Below are 21,138 nucleotides of genomic sequence, written 5' to 3' on the forward strand. Positions count from 1 at the left end.
AGAATTTGTTGGGCAGCTTCTCTGGTCAGCGTAAATTGCTTTCTCCAACTTAAGCTGTTTTGGTGGTGCAAAGCAGGTGACTGCTGTGCAAGTTCAACCTGAGACACAGCAATTATTTTTTTGTAAGTTCGTCAGCTAGAGCATTACCTTCAGCTAACGGACCAGGAAGACTTGAATGGGCTCTGATGTGCCCCACAAAACATGGCAGTTTTCTACATTGTATGGCTCTCTGAATCTGTGGAAACCATATTTTAACTTGTTCATCGCTAGTTCCTACATAGGGCACTGCTGCCAGGATTTGCAATGCGTCAAATATGCCAGCTATCAGCACATAGATTAAAAGCCTTATTATCAAATTTCTTAAATATCAGAGCTACAGCCCGCAGCTCAACTATTTGAGCTGAAGCCGGTTCTGTCTGTACCACGTGTCCTTTGCCATCGACTACATAAGCAGCTTTTCCATTAGATGAGCCATCAGTGAAAATCAACAAAGCATCCTTGAAGGGATTCTCTGCTACTATTTTAGGAAAATGAATGCTGTTGAGTCAACGGTCAGCTGGGAAAAGATTATCAATCTGACCGTGAAACTGAGCAAACGCTATTGCCCACGAGTCACTGTTTTGAAAATAGCCATTCAATTTGCTGCTTCGTGTAAGGAACATCGATTGCAGCTGGTTCTTTGCCAAAATCTTTTCTAGATTCCATTCTGCTCTTCTGGGCTAAGCAGGCTACTGCTTCAAAATAAGGATTTAATGCTTTTCCTGGTGATACAGGCAGAGGCAGCCATGAAAGTGGTGTCCGTTCTGCCGTAAGACTGCTGTCGGGGCCAGTCGTCTTGTAGGTAAAATGCACGCTTGCCACGTTTGGCTGTCATCAGCACAGCACACGTGCTGTTCCCGTGTAGCCCGCTCTATCTGTGAGAGAGTCTGTCTGGCAGCCTCTGAAAGCTGCCTGCTAGGAATAGGGATCACCGTCTCCTTCAAGGATCTCATTTAAAGGTTCGAGGTCTCCTGTAGGAAACCTTAAATCAGGCCTTAGCTGTCGTATGTTTTCTAAGAACCTTTGAAAGGCATTAAGAGATTTTAAGTCGCTCTTCCTGATTTCTATCTCCCGAGGCTTCATTTCTTTGGGGTATAACATGTGACCCAGATATTGAAATCCTCTTTTATTTATGAGCATACCATGGAAATACTTTTACATAATATTATTGGAGAATAATAGTCCCCTATTAATACTGTCATTCTTTACCAAACCAAAAGTATTAATGCAGTATAAATTTTATATCTTTTAAGGATAGTATGTGTAGGAATATGCATACATTTGGGTAAGAACATATGTTAGTTATTATGTAAGATAAATGATAAAACTGTTCTTTAAATAAAATGATGTTTTTTAAAACATAAAAAAAGAAAAAAAATTGCACTACATTTAGAAAATACCCAAGGTAATCATCTTAAACAAAAGAAAGGTTTACATTGATTCATAGACTTACAGGTTTCTCTTCATGTTTTCTTGGATCTGTTACTTTGGGTATGTAGCAGAACGGCAAATTATATTAAAAGCATTAATAGAGAGCGTTTATTTAATTCTTGGAATGTGAAGAGAATGGAGAAACCCAATATTTACTTCAAGGGTACAAATGTATGAACGCCATTCCTTTTAGAACATAAAACTTTCCATCTGAAAGTTCTGCCATTCCCCTTTAGTCTCACAGGCTGATGACCAAACTTCAGCACAGGCATTCCAGAACACACTCCTGACTCAATCTTTAACACTGACCAGTATCACAACTGTCGTTTTCTCACCAGGACATTTTATTAATTAGCTTCTTACAGTAGCATATAATAGTATTCCATTGCTTTTCAACATGGTATTATTTTAAACCTGAAGCAAGGGAAGGTTGTACAATTTCAGTTTCCTTTTACCTCATGACGATGTTTGTGTTCTAACCTGATGTGATCTAATTTCATGTACAGTTATGTTGTCCTTTATTATGTGTAAATGTAGGAAAATCATTGTTATTATTACTATATTCATATAATCAATCTGATTAATGTTTGATATAAAAACGTGGGGAAAATGTATTTTAAGAAGGCCTATGTTCAATTACATACAGGGTATACAAAAATAACAGAGAAAATATATTTGAAGATTGAACATAAATCAAATCTCTATGATTAGTGGTACTATTGTGAGACTTGGAAATGGTCGCAGAATGTGCAGTTATATTTTGAAATATAGATTTATAAGAAATGACAGTCATGTAGGCATCTCAGTTTCAACCTGTCAAATACTAAAATCAATACTGAGAGTTGCCTGAGGCTAAGCTTCAGGACATCCCTATTTAGAGGAGTTCAATAAAATCTTAAGTTTAAGAAAAAAAAAGTAAAAATAATAAAATGTTATTAGGTGATATATATATATATATATATATATATATATATATATATATATATATAAACTTGCTAGAAACACATAGGTTTTGAATGAGTGTGGAAAAGTGGCATGACGGGAGGGAAAAAGAGTCATTTTAAGAAAGAAAACATGGCTGGCACGAATTCACAGAGAGAAAGGAAACCGGATAAACAGCATTAACAGTACATCTTGACCAGGCAGGGCACTGGAGACCAAAACATAATACAAGGCTGCCAACATAATGAGCTCAGACAACCTTTTATTATGTTTAGGGAATTGGGTACTGTTTTCAGGAGTCATTTTCAGTAGCCCAAATCTAAAGTTTCTTGCCAGAAACTGTTGGCTGCTAGAATCCATCATTGGGGAGTTCATAAACAACAGGACTGTTAGTTAAAAGTGGTTTTGGCAACAAGTATTGCAAACAATTAAAATATTGCATCACCCTTGGAGATCAAGAGACCATGTGGGAAGAAAACACTGACCACAGTGTGCCAAGCATCTCTGGGGATGTTCTCTCCCTTCCCTGCTACATATGCCTGAAGCAAAAACCAACATTCCAAGGTTTCTCTGTGTGGAGCTGATTAGAAAAATGCTTTTTTTTTATGAGTGTGACCAGCATATAGTTTACAGGCTACATAAATAAGACCACTGAGAAGTAGCAAGCATATGCTTACTCATCCCTGATTATCTGCAAAATAGTGATTTTTAAATTATGATATACACTGAAAACAATCAATTTTTAGGGAGGTACTAATTTTACATTCTAAAAATTCTGTTACATTTAAACAACATTGCATTGATGATGAGAATAATTGTGGAGCAACAAGCTTTATGTGGATTATAGTGTGAGAACAAACGTTTGGCTAAATGATTACTTTCACACTAGGGCCACACCATACTGAAAAGTATCATGTAGTTGCTTGGATAGGAAGAAGTTTTCTCAGCAAATGATTTATATACTGTTGAGATATTTCAGGATAAATTCCATTATGAAAGGGAGAAGAGTCATGGTTTCACAAGATTTCTACAGAATTGACAGCAGCTATGCAAAAGACAGGTGTTCTCAAAGCTCTGCAAATTAGATTCCCCACCAGATAAAGCTCCTGTGGGTTTGTCTATTGATCAATCACATGAACATTTACTACACAGTCTTGTGGACATTTGAGAAATATGAAATATATTTACCAATCTGCCTAATAGTTTGATTTGTGTTTAACATAGTGACCTGAGTCTCATTGACAAATGATATTGTTTTCATTGCTTACAATTATTAAGCCGGGCATACATATTTCTTACCTACTAGAAGTATCCTCTTTATCACTATTAATTTTGACCATTCTCTAGTTTGCATTTTAGTCAACATAAGCAAAGCACATGGGAAGAGAAAAGCACAGAGCACTAAGCATTAGTAGATATATCAGTACTGATGTTCATAAATATGAAATCAGAATAATTGCTTCTGCCTGTGGATCTTAGCTTCTTGTATTTGGAGTGCTCTTGTTAATTCCTGCATTATAGAGCAACTATGTAAATTAAAATATAATTTTAGTAGTTATATAAAATATTCAGAGAATATTTCATGAAACACAATTTAATTTATTTTTAATGATTTTACTGTATGAATTGTTAAAGCAAATGAAACTAAATTAAAAGGGTAAAAAAATAGATGCTTTCTTATTTGCATATTAGTCTTCATAATAATTTTAAGCATAATTCTTAAAGTCCTTGGAAGGACATGTCTGTAATCTAGGAAACAGATTATACTTTCATTGTATCAGTTGCTATCACTGATCTAGATTTGAAAGAAAGAAATTCCACCCCAATAGGGATACACATGTTATGGAGTAACAAAAAAAAAGAAAAAAATTTAAGGCATACTCCATGAAATGAAATCCATATTTGACAGTGGTAAAGTGACTAAGAACCTGAGACTATATAGATCACGGGACAAGGGGAAAGACTACTGCAGTTATTTTGCATAAGGAACTTAGCAATAAAATCATTCCTGATAATTTACCAACTTTAATACTCATGGTTCCTTGCTCAACCCTCCTCAGAGAAGACCTACAAATAAAAAAATCATAGAGTAATAATTTTGTGCACTTAGTTATAAATGAAACACCTTTACCATTTGTCTCTTCTGAAAGGTTAGAAATCTTTATGGAAAATGAGGTGAAAAAATTAAGGTGCCAGAGGTGGTCAGAGAATCTAAAGAAAGAGTGTTTTTCTGAAACCACAGGAATGATCCACATATGAAATCACAGATACTGTATGAGAGTACATAGGACCTGCATGGTTTCAAGTCAAATGAGGTCTCAGCACTGAGAAAAATTAATGGATATTGTTTCCCATTTCTAATCAAGAAGCTATATGAAATTGATACCAACTGTCCAAGTGATAATCAGTTTCCTCCAGTATATTGTCACTGTATGGATCAACCACACTCCCCATTCCCAGGAATTGCTGGCTAATACACGTCACCAAATCTGTAGTTGGGGGGAGTTTTTGACAATTTTAATATTATCATTTTATATCTTTTATTATGTTTTGGTTGATTGAGAGACAGAAGATGAAGTTGGCTGTGTATGGAGTTGGCAAGGTCCTGGAATGAGTTTATGGAGCAAAAACCATGGTCAAATATATATTGCATAAATATTAAAGAAAGAAGTAAGTAAATAAAAGGAGAAAATATAACCCATTTTATTTTATAGGAGCTTGAAAGGTTATCTACTGACACCCTGAGGAGCAGTAATACTCTTTTACTAGTACTTTATTCCTTCACAATTAAAATTATTTTTTCTTATTTTCTATCCCCTTTGTCATTCACTTTTCTTGTTTTTTTTTTCTTTTTGTTGTTGTTGTGGTTGTGTCTGAAGCTTTTAGACCCACACCTTGATTTCCATCTAGTTTTCAGGGGAGGTGGGGTTACCTTGATGTTCTTATAGATTAAGTAGAATTCAAAGTTGACTTTACAGTACCTTTTAGGTGTCTCATATGTAAAATAATGATAACGTTGGGGATTAATTTATTTTAGAATATTGATACATTACAGCATTATGTGATAAAAATTCCCTATGGGATGCAAAAATTAATTTGTTATCCAGTACTCTATGGGAAATCTTCTTTAAAGGCAATGGATAAACAATGATGTTAACTTCCTGAGGTCTCCAGCTGGTAAGTGGTAGGTTTTGCTTTTTGAGGTCAGACTGTCATATCACAGGTTAAATAAGTATATTTTAATACCTTTCCCTCCATAAATCTGCAGTATTCTTACATTCTATGATCAAGGTATAAAAAAACCTAAAACTTTTAAATATGTACTGTTATAAAGAAAATAAATCAAATGAAATATGAATACTTGAATGAAGACATTCTTTGATGTTGGCAGAAGCTTTATATAAACACCAATCTTATGAAAAAAACATTATAGTGGGAAGACAAGGATGTGTTGCTTATGTTACACTTGACCATAATTTATTTATATTGAGAGTGATGAATTCCCTAATATTTTAATTCATAGGTAATGAAATAAGACATGATATCACTATGATGTGATAGAAATCAGAAAGTGAGAGGAGATTGTGTGTCTTATCAACAATTAAAGTGAGGTGAACAAAGACTAGTGACTTTGTCAACTCTGTTGGGAGGATATCAGTTTTTCAATGCCCAATAGTCAAACTGAATCATACTATTGTACATTTCCCATATTTATTCAACAATATTATGAGTTTGTAATTTGTAATGAATTCAAATCTGAGATTTAGTGTGAAAAATAAATCAATATATTTCAGAGAATTTTCAGATATAACTTAAAAACTCTAAACATAGTATATGTAATATATACAAGATTTAAAAATAGAATAAATCAATGATATATAAATATGAATTTATACTAAAGGTCAGAGAAAAATGCTATAAAGGTAGCATGGAACAGCTTGAAAATATTTGAGGATAAAAAAATCATTTTTTTCCTCAGAGTTTGGCCCTGGTTATCCCTTTCATCTTACTGGAAATATGATAATATAATTTACTCTTGGCCAAATACAATGATCCTGTAATCTGCTTAGTAATATTTAAAAAATGAATAACTACATATTCATTTAATGCTATTGAAGGATTTTGGTATTCAATAAATACGTTAGAACTTTTTATTATAAAATGAATCCTCAGGCAAGTTACTTTGCATGTATCATTTCACTAGGAGGGAAGACAAGAAAAAGCTCATTTTCTTTTCAAAGAAAATAAAGTGTAGGGATTATCTACAAGTGAGACAAGCAGTGTAGCTGAATTATCAAAGATAGGGACAAGAGGATGTTGGGGCAGCTGGCCCAATCCCTGCGTTCATGGGCGTGGCTGCCCCAGGGCAGAGGGGTACCTTTATAAAGAACCGGGTGGGAGAGAGACGCCCTGTTCTTTCCCCGTCACCCTCTGCTTCGCTGGAGCCTTGGCTTTGTAAGTATCCCTCTTTCTCCTTTTATTAAAACTGATTTATTCTAAAAGGACTATTTTTGGTTATTTCAAATCTCTCGCATCAAGAGAGAATCAGTAATGCTTCTTATGGGGGCTCCACAGTGTTCTCTCCATCCATGGGAGGAGTCAACACAATCTAGTCCAATTCTGCACTCAAACTATAATGAGTTCCTTTTCTTTTTGCTCTTTTTTTACCCCCGACAACACCAACTCATTTTCTGTTTATTGTTGTGTTGATCTCTGATAACCATCTTAGAGTCTTTCCAGCTGTCTCTTCAGCTTTGCTCTGTTTTCAGATGAGTAGAACAGAGTTTTCATTCTTGATTCCTTTCCGAACCCACTGAAATATATAACTTTAGTGGGGAAATGGACATAAAAATAAATGTGCTGACACCCAAAGTGGAATAAATTTGTAACAGGAGGATATGAAAATGTCAGGTTTATCCATGTAAGACACAAACAACAGATTCTCAAAATGTTCATTTCGTAGGTGCCAGAGCCCCAGTAATATTAGTATGGTTTAAAATACAACATCTTCATTCTTTTAAAAAATAAATTAGAAAAATATATTCATTCCTTCCACACAAAGTAGATAGAAACTCTATTAAATTCACTATTTGAATATGATTTAAAGTCAGCAAAGTACTCAAATATTCAGATAAATAATAAATTTGAGGTGTGAGTGTGCGAATGTGCACATGTGTCTGAAAATGTGTGTGTCCATGTGTGGAGGTCAGTAGTAAACATCAGGATACTTTCTTCAGTCATTTCCAATATTATGTAGTTCACTAGGTCTAAAGTTGCTGTGTTGTGAGCACTATGTACTTGAGTTATGAGTACATTCCAACATGCCTAGAATTTTACAGGGTAGAGATTTGAACTCATGCCCCCATACTCAGGAAATACTTTGTCCAATGAACCATCTCTCCATCTATATGATAAGTATTACATATTAGGAAGTAAGAGACAATGTTCAATTTAAAATGTTAGGTATCATTTCATACAAGATGTTGTTTGTTATAATGGAGCATAATATATTGGCAGCACAGATTTCCTGCATATTTATTTATGTAAGAAAACTAAAGAACCATTCAGATAATTGCAATGAATCAAGTATCTACATTAATCCAAAAAACACTCTATGAGGAAAAGATTTTAACAAATTAGACATTATTTTCCTTGCTACAGAGGACCATTAAAAGGTTCTTTGAGTTTTCTTTAAAACTGAGCCTTAAAATGTAGATAGTAATAATAGCCATAAATTGAATATGTTCCAGGGAGAAAAATGACTATTTGACTACTGATGGAAATAATGATTAAATGTTCAGTCAAGAACTATAAATTAGAGGTAGGTGGATATCTGTGAGTTTGAGTCCAGCATGGTCTATAAGAGCTAGTTCCAAGACAAACACCAAAGCTACAGAGAAACCTTGTCTCAAAAAAAAAACTATAAATTTTGCTGATTCATTAAATCTACTATTTTTCATCCTTTATAAAAAGGATGTTTGAGTTTAGTAAATTTGCTCTAGAATTGACAGAATAAACATCCAAAACACCATATTATCCAAGAAGTTATAAAAATAATTTGTGGTGAAAGCATTTTTATACATCACATTTCCACAAAGCTTATGTTATTCTCATATACAAATATGCATGGTAGATTTAAGTGCAAAAATATGGAAAGACTAGGCTTATTTTAATAACAAATAGAGAAACTCAGTTCTCTTAGAAACTACAATCCATGCCAAGATCACAGAACCTATGATGACCAACTTTGTCTGATATTTTACCATGAGTACTTTTGATTTATAGAAAGGTAAGACATCTCAAGTCTATAAAAAAGAAGAAAGTTTTCTAAGAGAAAATTGATATAATGACAATTTTGTGTCTGTCATATCCTTTGTTCGATTAACAACATTCAACATCATGCAGTTAACAATTTGGTGGGATTGGTAGGAGCAAAATGGGATACAGTGGTCTTCCACATAGCTTGGAAATAGATTCCACTTCAATATTGCTATTACTTGACTGTGTATGTCATCCAAAATAATTTTCTTTTTTTTTTTTTCTCATGGTTTATTTTTTTTATATTTAAAAATTTCCATCTCCTTCCCTCCTCCTCCCCCCTCCCTCCCCTCCTTCTCCCCCTTCTCTCCCCTCCTTCTCCCCCTTCCCTCCCCTCCCCTCCACCCATACCTCCCCTCCCTCCCTCTCAAGGCCAAGGAGCCATCAGGGTTCCCCACTCTATGCTAAGACCAAGGTCCTCCCAACTCCCCCCAGGTCCAGGAAGGTGATCGACCAAGCTGAGAAGGCTCCCACAGAGCCCGTCCATGAAGAACAATCAGAGCCCAGAGCCATTGTCCTTTGCTTCTCAGTCAGCCCCCGCTGTTGGCCACATTCAGAGAGACGGGTTTGGTCGCATGATCCATCAGTCCCATTCCAACTGGAGTTGGTGATCTCCCATTAGTTCTGTCCCACCGTTTCCATGAGTGAACGCACCCCTCTCGTTCCTGACTTTCTCCCTCATGTTCTCGCTCCTTCTGCTCCTCATCGGGACCTTGGGAGCTCAGTCCAGTGCTCCAATGTGGGGCTCAGTCACCTTCCCCATCTGTCGCCAGCTGGAGATTCCCTCACGGTCCTGACTTTCTTTCTCATGTTCTCTCTCCTTCTGCTCCTCATCAGGACCTTGGGAGCTCAGTCCGGTGCTCCAAGGTGGGGCTCTGTCATTTTCTTCATCTATCGTCAGGTGGAGGTTCTATGGTGATATGCAAGAAATTCATCAGTATGGCTATAGGAACTGGCCTTTTCAGGCTCCCTCTCCTCAGCTGCCCAAGGAACTAACTGGGGGCGTCTCCCTGGAAACCTGGGAACCCCTCTAGGGTCAAGTCTCTTGACAACCCTCAGGTAGCTCCTTAAATTAAGATATATGCTTCCCTGCTCTCATATCCACCCTTCCTATATCCCAAGCACCCCCATTCCTCCGAGCTCCCCCCGCTCTCCCCTTCACACTTTTCTCTCCCCATCTTCCCTTGGCCCAGTCTTGCCCAACCCTCAAGTTCCCAATTTTGCCTGGCGATCGTGTCTACTTCCAATATCCAGGAGGATTACTATCTCTTTTTTGGGAGTTCACCTTCTTATTATCTTCTCAAGGATCCCAAACTTATAGGCTCGATGTCCTTTAATCATGGCTAGAAACCGAATATGAGTGAGTACATCCCATGTTCATCTTTATGGGTCTGGGTTACCTCACTCAGAATAGTGTTTTCTATTTCCATCCATTTGCCTGCAAAATTCAAGATGTCATTGTTTTTTACCGCTGAGTAGTATTCTAGCATGTATATATTCCACAGTTTCTTCATCCATTCTTCCACTGAAGGGCATCTAGGCTGTCTCCAGGATCTTGCTATTACAAATAATGCTGCTATGAACATAGATGAGCATATGCTTTTGTTGTATGATTGGGCATCTCTTGGGTAGATTCCCAATAGTGGAATTGCTGGGTCCTGGGGTAGGTTGATCCCGAATTTCCTGAGAAACCGCCACACTGCTTTCCAAAGTGGTTGCACAAGTTTGCATTCCCACCAGCAATGGATGAGTGTGCCCCTTACCCCACAACCTCTCCAGCAAAGGTTATTATTGGTGTTTTGGATTTTAGCCAATCTGACAGGTGTAAGATGATATCTCAAAGTTGTTTTGATTTGCATTTCCCTGATAGCTAGGGAGGTTGAGCATGACCTTAAGTGTCTTTTGGCCATTCGAACTTCTTCTGTTGAGAATTCTCTGTTCAGTTCAGCGCCCCATTTTTTAATTGGGTTAATTGGCATTTTACCGTCTAGTCTCTTGAGTTCCTTATATATTTTAGAGATCAGACCTTTGTCAGTTGCAGGGTTGGTGAAGATCTTTTCCCAGTCAGTAGGCTGCCTTTGTGTCTTAGTGACAATGTCCTTTGCTTTACAGAAGCTGCTCAACTTCAGGAGGTCCCATTTATTCAATGTTGCCCTTAAAGTCTGTGCAGCTGGGGTTATGCATAGGAAACGGTTCCCTGTGCCCATTTGTTGTAGAGTACTTCCCACTTTCTCCTCTATCAAGCTCAATGTGTTCAAATTAATATTGAGGTCTTTAATCCATTTGGACTTGAGTTTTGTGCATGGTGATAGATATGGATCTACTTTCATTCTTCTACAGGTTGACATCCAGTTATGCCAGCACCATTTGTTGAAGATGCCCTCTTTCTTCCATTGTGTACTTTTGGCTCCTTATCAAAAATCAGGTGTTCATAGGTTTGTGGTTTAAGATCCGGGTCTTCTATACGATTCCATTGGTCAACTTCTCTGTTATTATGCCAGTACCAAGCCGTTTTCAATACTGTAGCTTTGTAATAGAGTTTGAAGTCAGGGATGGTAATGCCTCCAGAAGTACCTTTATTGTATAAGATTTTTTTGGCTATCCTGGGTTTCTTGTTTTTCCATATAAAGTTGATTATTGTCCTCTCAATCTCTGTGAAGAATTTTAATGGGACCTTGATTGGGATTGCATTGAATCTATAGATTGCTTTTGGTAGAATTGCCATTTTTACTATGTTGATCCTCCCAATCCACGAGCAGGGGAGATCCTTCCATTTTCTGGTATCCTCTTCAATTTCTTTCTTCAAAGACTTAAAGTTCTTGTCAAATAAATCCTTCACTTCCTTGGTTAGCGATACTCCCAGATATCTTATGCTATTTGTGGCTATTGTGAAAGGTGATACTTCTCTGATTTCCCTCTCTGCTTCCTTATCCTTTGTGTATAGGAGGGCGACTGATTTTTTGGAGTTGATCTTGTATCCTGCCACGTTACTGAAGGAGTTTATCAGCTGTAGGAGTTCTTTGGTGGAGTTTTTGGGGTCGCTTATGTATACTATCATATCATCTGCAAATAACGAAAGTTTAACTTCTTCCTTTCCAAATTGAATCCCCTTGATTCCCTTATGTTGTCTTATTGCTATTGCTAGAACTTCAAGCACTATATTGAAGAGATAAGGAGAGAGTGGACAGCCTTGTCGTGTTCCTGAATTTAGTGGGATAGCCTTGAGTTTCTCTCCGTTTAATTTGATGTTAGCTGTCGGCTTGCTGTAAATAGCTTTTATTATATTTAGGAATGACCCTTGTATCCCTAATCTCTCCAAGACCTTTATCATAAAAGGGTGCTGAATTTTGTCAAATGCTTTTTCAGCATCTAATGAGATGACCATATGGTTTTTTTCCTTCAGTTTGTTTATATGATGGATTACATTAATAGATTTTCGTATGTTGAACCAGCCCTGCATCTCTGGGATGAAGCCTACTTGATCGTAATGGATAATTTTTCTAATGTGTTCTTGGATTCGGTTTGCCAGTATTTTATTGAGAATTTTTGCGTCAATGTTCATGAGTTAGATTGGCCTGTAATTCTCTTTCTTGGTTGAGTCTTTGTGTGGTTTAGGTATCAGGGTAACTGTAGCTTCATAGAAGGAATTTGGCAGTGACTCTTGTGTTTCTATATTATGAAATACCTTAAGGAGTATAGGTATTAGGTCTTAAGTTCTGGTAGAATTCCGCATTGAAACCATCTGGTCCTGGGCTCTTTTTGGTAGGGAGGTTTCTGATAACAGTTTCTAATTCTTCGCGACTAACAGGACGATTTAGAGCATTTACCTGGTCCTGGTTTAACTTTGGTATATGGTATTTATCTAAAAAACTGTCCATTTCTTTTACATTTTCCAATTTTGTGGCATACAGGCTTTTGTAGTAAGATCTAATGATTTTCTGAATTTCCTCTGTGTCTGTGGTTATGTCCCCCTTTTCATTTCTGATCTTGTTAATTTGCGTGTTCTCCCTCTGCCGTTTGATTAGTTTGGCTAAGGGTTTGTCAATCTTGTTGATTTTCTCCAAGAACCAGCTTCTTGTTTCATTGATTGTTTGGATTGTTTTCTGTGTTTCTATTTTGTTGATTTCTGCCCTCAGTTTGATTATTTCCAGTCTTCTACTTCTCCTAGGTGAGTCTGCTTCTTTTTTTTTCCAGAGCTTTCAGGTGTGCTGTTAAGTCACCAATGAGTGCTTTCTCCGTTTTCTTTAAGTGGGCACTTAGTGCTATGAACTTTCCTCTTAGCACTGCTTTCATTGTGTCCCATAGGTTTGAGTATGTTGTGTCTTTGTTTTCATTAAATTCAAGAAAGACTTTAATTTCTTTCTTTATTTCTTCCTTGACCCAGGTGTGGGTCAGTAGTTGACTGTTCAGTTTCCATGAGTTTGTGGGCCTTCTGGGGGTAGCATTGTTGTTGAATTCTAATTTTAATCCATGGTGATCCGATAAGACACAGGTGGTTACTAATATTTTTTTGTAATTGTGGAAGTTTGCTTTGTTACCAAGTATATGGTCAATTTTCGAAAAGGTTCCATGAGCCGCAGAGAAGAAGGTATATTCTTTCCTATTTGGGTGGAATGTTCTATAGATGTCTGTTAAGTCCATTTGGTTCATTACCTCCATTAAGTCTTTCAATTCTCTGTTAGGTTTCTGTCTGATTGACCTGTCCATTGGTGAGAGAGGAGTGTTGAAGTCTCCAACTATTAGTGTGTGTGGTTTGATGGCTGCCTTGAGTTCTAGAAGTGTTTCTTTTACATAAGTGGGAGCTTTTATATTAGGGGCATAGATATTCAGGATTGAGACTTCATTCTGAAGGATTTTTCCTGTTATGAGTATAAAGTGTCCCTTTCCATCTCTTCTGATTGATTTTAGTTTGAAGTCAACTTTGTTGGAAATTAGTATGGCCACACCCGCTTGTTTCTTAGGGCCATTTGCTTGATAAACCTTTTCCCAACCCTTTACTCTGAGTAGGTGCCTGTCTTTGTGTTTGAGGTGTGTTTCTTGTAAACAGCAAAATGTTGGATTCTGTTTTCGTATCCAGTCTCTTAGCCTGTGCCTTTTTATAGGTGAATTGAGTTCATTGATATTAAGTGATATTAATGACCAGTGGTTGTTAACTTCACTCATTTTTAGTAGTAGAGTTTGTGTGTTTCCCTTCTTCTAGTTGTGCTGGTGAAGGGTCGCTAGATGCCTGAGTTATTGTCGGCGTTGTTGGACTCCTTGGTTTGTGATTTTCCTTCTATTACTTTCTGCAAGGCTGGATTTGTGGCTGCGTATTGTTTAAATCTGTTTTTGTCCTGGAATATCTTGTTTTCTCCATCAATGGTGAATGCAAGCTTTGCTGGGTATAATAGTCTAGGCTTGCATCCATGTTCCCTAAGTGTCTGTAGCACATCTATCCAAGCTCTTCTGGCTTTCATGGTTTCCATTGAGAAATCAGGTGTAATTCTGATAGGTTTCCCTTTATATTTACTTGACCTTTTTCCTTTGCAGCTCTTAATATCTGTTCTTTATTCTGTATGTTTTGTGTTTTGATTGTTATATGGCGTGGGGATGCTTTCTTTTGATCCAGTCTATTTGGTGTTCTGTAGGCTTCTTGTACCTTCATAGGAACATCCTTCTTTAGGTTGGGGAAGTTTTCTTCTATAATTTTGTTGAATATGTTTTCTGGGCCTTTGAGTTGTAATTCTTCTCCTTCTTCTACCCCAATTATTCTTAGGTTTGGTCTTTTCATGGTGTCCCAGATTTCCTGAATGTTTTGTGTTAAGAATTTGTTAGATTTGTTTAGTTCTTTAATCTGTGAGTTTATTTCCTCTATAGTATCTTCAGAGTCCGAGATTCTTTCTTCCATCTCTTGTATTCGGTTGGAAATACTTGTCTCTGAAGTTTCTGTTCGTTTACTCAGAGTTTCCATATCCAGTCATCCCTCAGATTGTGTTTTCTTCAATACCTCCATTTCATTTATCAGGTCTTGTACTGTTTCCCTTACCTGTTTGATTGCTTTTTCTTGTTTTTCTTGTTTTTCTTGGGTATCTTTGAGAGATTTATTTATTTCGTCTACCTTTTTGTTTGTCATCTCCATTTCTTTATGGCAGTTTTTTACCTCCTGTTTAAGGTCCTCTATTATTTTCATAAAGTACTGTTTAATGTCGGTTTCTTTTATATCTTCTGGGGTAGGGTGTTCAATTCTTGTTGTTTCGGGATGTCTGGCTTGTGGTGATGTCATGTTGCCTTTCATGTTGTTGGAGGAGCTCCTGCATTGGCGCCTGCCCATCTCTTCCTTCAAAAGGAGCGCGGAGGTGTTTGGTGTCCCCAAAGAATGATGGATCCTCCTGCAGACTGTCAGGTCCCCTTGCAGGCCAAGCAGCTCTCAGACAAAGGCCTACCTTGCTCCGGGCAGTCAAATGAAGGAGGGGACCTCCCACCGGCCTGGGTGCACTCAATTCCAGGTCCCCAGAGCCCAAACAGGCTGAGCTGTGGGATTTTGTGGCCCCAAAGACGGGAGGATCCCAAAATAATTTTCAAAGAAATAATTGGTTAAAAAATGCTCTGTTCTTAAAAGTGAAAATCATGAAAATATATTTTATGTTAAATTATTTATTGAAAAAGTAATACTTAAAATGTGCAGTTATTGACTTTTGCAGGCAGAAACAAACTGAATGAAAAGTCAATTACTTACAATTTACATTTCTTCTTCTAAAAGATAATAGCTTACTTTCTCTTCTGTATTACTGCTTTGTGTCAAAAATCTGGTATTTACAGATACATTGATAATGTATATTACTGAGGATTACAACTGTCTTCTCACCCCCTACCAGCTGATTTTAACACATGTGAAATAAAACTGCTATCCTGAAAATATTAACAACTGAACAATGATATGTCCATCATTATCATTTATTCAGCTATAACCGCAGGGCTCTGCGTGTTCTAAAATATGTCTCTAAGACAATAAGCAAGAATTAAAAGTGGTAATAATAATAATACTTCTATCTACCAATAAATAATTATTCTGAATCAGTGGATATATAAAGTAATATGAACCCTAGTAGATTTAAGATTATTCTGAGGTGAGAAGGCTCCCACAGGATATAATAATATAAAAAAAATACCAAAAAAAATTTTTAAATCAATAAATTCAACATTTTTTGCAAAAAAAAAGATTATTCTGAAGTTATAAATGTCTATTTTTCTCATGTTTAGGCTGGAATATTTGAAAGAAGCTTTGGTGGGTATAGATAAATTACATATTTAATCACACCTGCAAAAATATGTGTAATGATGTGTCAAAAATGTAGTAATGAAAGGCATCTTCCAATTTATTCAGGAAAGCCCAAGGCAGTGAAAGATATGCTAAATATTGAATTGGTCATGTGTATTAATGATAATTTTATGATTTGGTTTTTTCTTTTTCCTTTTTTCTTTTTTTTTGTTTTTTTTAAGACAGGGTTTCTCTGTGTATCTTTGGCTCTCCTGGAACTCACTCTGTAAATCAGGATGGCCTTGAATTCACAGAGGTCCACCTGCCTCTGCCTCCCTCAGTTCTGGGATAAAAGGCTTGTGCCACCACCTCCCAGGTGTTTTTGTTTTTTCAAGACAGTGTTTCTCTGTGTAGCTTTGGAGCCTGTCCTGGCATTCATTTTGTAGACAAGGCTGGCCTTAAACTCACAGAGATTTGCCTACCTCAGACTCATGACTGCTGGGATTAAAGGCATGCTCCACCACCACCTGACTGTGTTAATGTCAATTTAATATAAAAATAAAGATAATGACAAATATTATACAATTTTTATTCTAATGTTATATTCATTGAGTTGTAAAATGAACCATAATTGTAAAAACAGCGATGTCCCTTTGGAGAGTGCTTTGGGGAATTATCACAGTCATAATAATGCAAAAGATGGCCACTCTAATTTAGGAAAAATTGTTGAATCATTTATTAAAGAAACAGTAGGATGTCACTAATGGGGATTGTTTACTTTCGCAAAAAATATCCATAGAATTACATATGACCCTCAAAATAAATGATTTTTATTGTTTTTCAGATAAATTATTTCTTATATACCACTTCTGATCACTAATGAAACAATGTGGCTGAATAACAATGTGACTGAGTTTATTCTACTTGGTTTGACACAGGATCCATTTAGAAAGAAAATCCTATTTGTTGTGTTTTTGCTTTTTTATATGGGGACATTATTGGGTAACTTGCTGATTATTGCTACCATCAAGACAAGCCAGGCCCTACAAAGTCCTATGTACTACTTCCTGTTCTACTTATCCTTGTCTGACACCTGCTTCACTACAACCATCGCCCCAAGGACGATTGTGGATTCTCTCATAAAGAAGGCCTTTATTTCTTTCAATGAGTGCATAATACAAGTGTTTACTTTCCATTTCTTTGGCTGCCTGGAGATCTTCATCCTCATCCTCATGGCTGTTGATCGCTATGTGGCCATCTGTAAGCCTCTGCATTATATGACAATCATGAGCCGCCAGGTCTGTGGGACGCTGGTGATCATAGCCTGGGTGGGATCCTGTGTGCATTCTTTAGTTCAAATATGTCTAGCCTTGAGTTTACCCTTCTGTGGTCCCAATGAGATTGATCACTTTTTCTGTGACTTGCAGCCACTTTTGAAACTTGCATGTACAGACACCTATATGATCAACCTTCTTCTGGTGTCCAACAGTGGGGCAATTTGTACAGTGAGTTTCCTCATGTTGATGGTCTCATACATAATCATCCTGCATTCCCTAAGAAACCACAGTGCTGAAGGGAGGAGGAAAGCCCTATCCACCTGCATCTCCCATATCATCGTGGTCATCCTTTTCTTTGGACCTTGCATATTTATATACACACGACCTGCAACCACATTTCCTATGGACAAGATGATAGCTATATTTTATTCAATTGGGACACCTTTGCTTAACCCTCTGATTTACACACTGAGGAATGCAGAGGTGAAAAATGCCATGAAAATGTTATGGAGGAAGAAACTTATCTCAGATGATAGAAAATAAATGGATGCTTTTCTTCAATCCTTTTTCATAGTTAGTTTAAATTAGTAGTTAATAAGTTTTACTTCTATTTCTAGTTTAATATAACAGTTTCTTACTGCATTAGATTATAAACTCATATAGTAAAGGGACAATGTGACTCATGCTGAGTCAATTTTACATAGAAGAATAAAGCATGAAACACAAATAAGTGTGGAGATCCTTTGTCTTTGTTCATGAGTGATGCTGTGTCTCTGCCCTTCCTTCATTCTGTCCCAACAACTTGCAGGTGTGGTTGTAATCTTCTGTCCTCTTTCTTGTTGACTTCCGATGTTTCCTCCAAATATGTATTTATCTGTATGATCACATTTTATATCCAAAGCTTGATAAGGTTTACCACTTTCAATTATTTATTATTTTTAGTATTTTATTTGGGAGATTTTAAAATAGTTATAACTGTTCTTTCTTCTCTTTTGTCCCTCAAAACTCTTCCATATATATTTTCTGTCACTCCTTAAAAATTGTAACCGCTTTCTTCTACCCTTTGCTATAGCATGCATATTTGTATATATATGCATAGATTCCAATTAGTTATTTTTTATAAAGATGCTTTGGTTTTACCATCAACAGAAGTTATCTATGAACATAGCAAATTTTTCAAGATACAAATAATTGTAGCAAGTGTGAATATATGTGAAAATGCATACACTTAAAAGAATTCCTTTTCTATTTGTGGATTGACCCAGAATTTTTACTATGTGTTCATTTTATTTTAATATTAATAACACCAGGAGTAAGATAGGAAGTATAGGTGGGCATTCAGACTAGGAGGATTCTGGTAAGAAGAAAAGCAAAGAAAGAGTCACAAGCTAGATGCAGAGGAAGAAATATGAGAATGCCTTACCGAGAAAATATAACAATGCCACATGGCTAAACATGGATAAGAGTCATGGCTTAATTTAAGTTGTATGAGCTATGTAATAATAAGCATGAATGAAGAGGACAAATTTACAATTAATGTAAGCCTTTGCATGTTTCTTTGGAACTGAATGGCTGTGGGAACAGGGAGTGTAGAAGGAGTGGCAGGGCTGCGTCCCGCCACCCGATTAGCTTTACCCAAAATAATTACATGGAAACTGTATTCATTTAAACATTGTCTGGCCCATTAGTTTTTGCCTCCATCAAGGGAGAACCAAAATTTTCATCTATACAGAACATTCACAGGATACACAGAAGAAATTTCACTCTTGAGAACCTCTGGTTCTCTTCTCTAAATGTTGGGTTTGCAGTCATAATGATTCTTTTGTAATCCCTATAGCTTTATTATGATTGATCTATTCTACTTTATCAATTAAGATTCATCTTGAATCTATTAATTATAGTATGTTTTTCATAGCAAAGTGTAAGTCTTAGTGCAGCATATCTGGAGTAGTTTAAGGTATAGCTGTATATACAAGTCAACACCAAGAGAAAAATCACTTCAAGATAGGTTATTTGGATATATTAGCAGATTAAAAAGAAATAGGGTGACCCTATTTCTTTTATAAACAATGCACATTGAATATAAAAGCATGGTTTTCATTTATTTTACTTTATAGATATGAGTGTTTAGATTTCATATATGTCCGTACAGTGTGTATGTGCCTGGTGTCCACAGACATAAGAATAGGAAATTAGTTATCTTGGAACTGGAGTTGCAAATTCTTGTTGGACCAGGGTTTTTATTTTGGGCTAACACAACAACCAGTTCCAAATCATAACAAGGAGACTTTTTATTAGTTTTCAATGCTTGATCTGGTTTAGATTAATTTCAAGATAACTGTTTTAACTTAAATTGTCCTGCTACTCCTTGCCTAACTTTTGCCTTGGGACTTTTAAATTTTCTTTTCTTCTGTGTATCTTACTTTCACTGCTTCTCATGTCTACTCGCTGGCATCTGCCTGGCTCCCTGCACTCGGTGTCTTACTGTTTTCTCCTCCTCCTTCTCTTGTTTCTCCTCCTTATTCTATCTACCTAGCTATCTTTGCTTTCTGCAAAATATTTGACTGCTCAGCTTTTTATTACACCAATCAAGTACCTTAGGCAGGTAAGATAAAACAAATGCTACACAACTTTACATAATTATACAAATGCAACATAAACAAAAGTAACACACCTTTACACAGTTAAAGAAATATTCTGCAGCATAAAGAAATGTAGCACATCTTTGCCCACTTAAATATTCCACAATAGGTTGTGAACCTCAATAGAGATTATGCCAATTAGACCTGGGTCTTCTTGAGAACAACTCTTAACTGCTGACTCATCTTTCCACCACTATTGCGACCTTCTTTATAGTCTGTGTAACATTGCTTCTGAATATGTAGTGTTGCACATCTCCTGCAGATTGTGACCTACATTAAACCATTTGAAAGAATTTGCAATAAAGACACAAATAAGACTAAGTGTGTAACTCCAATAGGTATTTTGCTTCAAGTAAACACTAGAGTGGAAGAAAACATGGAAATCTTAACAGTGTAATGGAAACATTGATGTGGGAAAATGAGGGAGGGCTATGACCTGTTGAAATATTTTACATCTCTTGAGTTGTCAGTACCGTTTCCTTTCCTTTGAAAGAGAGCATTGTTTTTCACATCTAGACAACACTGTTGCTTATGAGAAAAACCTGCTATTTAGTATTGTTTGCTTTCTGCACAGTCATCTTCCTATTTTACTTTTTGCTTCCCCCAGCAATTCAGTGAAACATCTTAGGAAAGCCTGGCTAGGAAAGTACAGACTTACAGAGATGTGAGACATTTGACGAAATGTTAGGAGATACTTAAATAGGTGCAGGAATGGGCCTTATGAGAACTTCAATATGAAAGTGTATTCTGAAGGTTTTAATGATGACTGTCAGAATACATGTCTAGAGACTAAGAAATCATTTGACATGTGACACCCAGTCATGACTTAAGAATGGATATTATGAGTGTGGGATCCAGTTTCTCTTTCTGCTGCCTGCGGATCAAGATGTAGAAATCTCAGCTAATTCTCCTGCATCATGTCTGTCTTCATGCTGCCAGGCTTCTTCTACCAATAATGATAATGTAATAAACCTCTGAAAGTGAAGGCCTTTGTTAATGAAGTTAATGCTTTCTTGAACAACATTTTTGGACCATGAGAGCCAGCTGATATAGTCTCCATGAGTCTCTTCCTACTTGTAAGGATATCAGGAATAGATTATCAAGTTGATGATAAATTGATTGTTATGCTAAAAATTGATTTTACTGTGATGTCCATAGAAAATATTCGAAGCAGCAATGAAGGAGTGTTTCGCTTACTTCACATCGTCTCCAGAACAGCTGTCATCAGCGTTTTTGACCTTATCATTCTGAT

At 36.5% G+C, this 21,138-nt stretch overlaps 1 protein-coding gene across 1 annotated transcript; it reads left to right on the top strand.

The window, feature by feature from the left end:
• Window positions 1-16,854: 16,854 nt before the first annotated feature.
• Window positions 16,855-17,787, top strand: LOC119807708 (olfactory receptor 4C16-like). Its single transcript, XM_038319806.1, has one exon. The coding sequence runs from the start codon at window positions 16,855-16,857 to the stop codon at window positions 17,785-17,787; it is 933 nt and encodes a 310-aa protein (XP_038175734.1).
• Window positions 17,788-21,138: the final 3,351 nt, after the last annotated feature.

Source organism: Arvicola amphibius, chromosome 2 (genome assembly GCF_903992535.2).
Source record: "Arvicola amphibius chromosome 2, mArvAmp1.2, whole genome shotgun sequence".
In the NCBI taxonomy this organism is placed as follows: Eukaryota; Metazoa; Chordata; class Mammalia; order Rodentia; family Cricetidae; genus Arvicola; species Arvicola amphibius.

Bases quoted from the DNA above. Each gene is read 5' to 3' on its own strand.
- LOC119807708 (XM_038319806.1), top strand. From the start codon at position 16,855: ATGTGGCTGAATAACAATGTGACTGAGTTTATTCTACTTGGTTTGACA.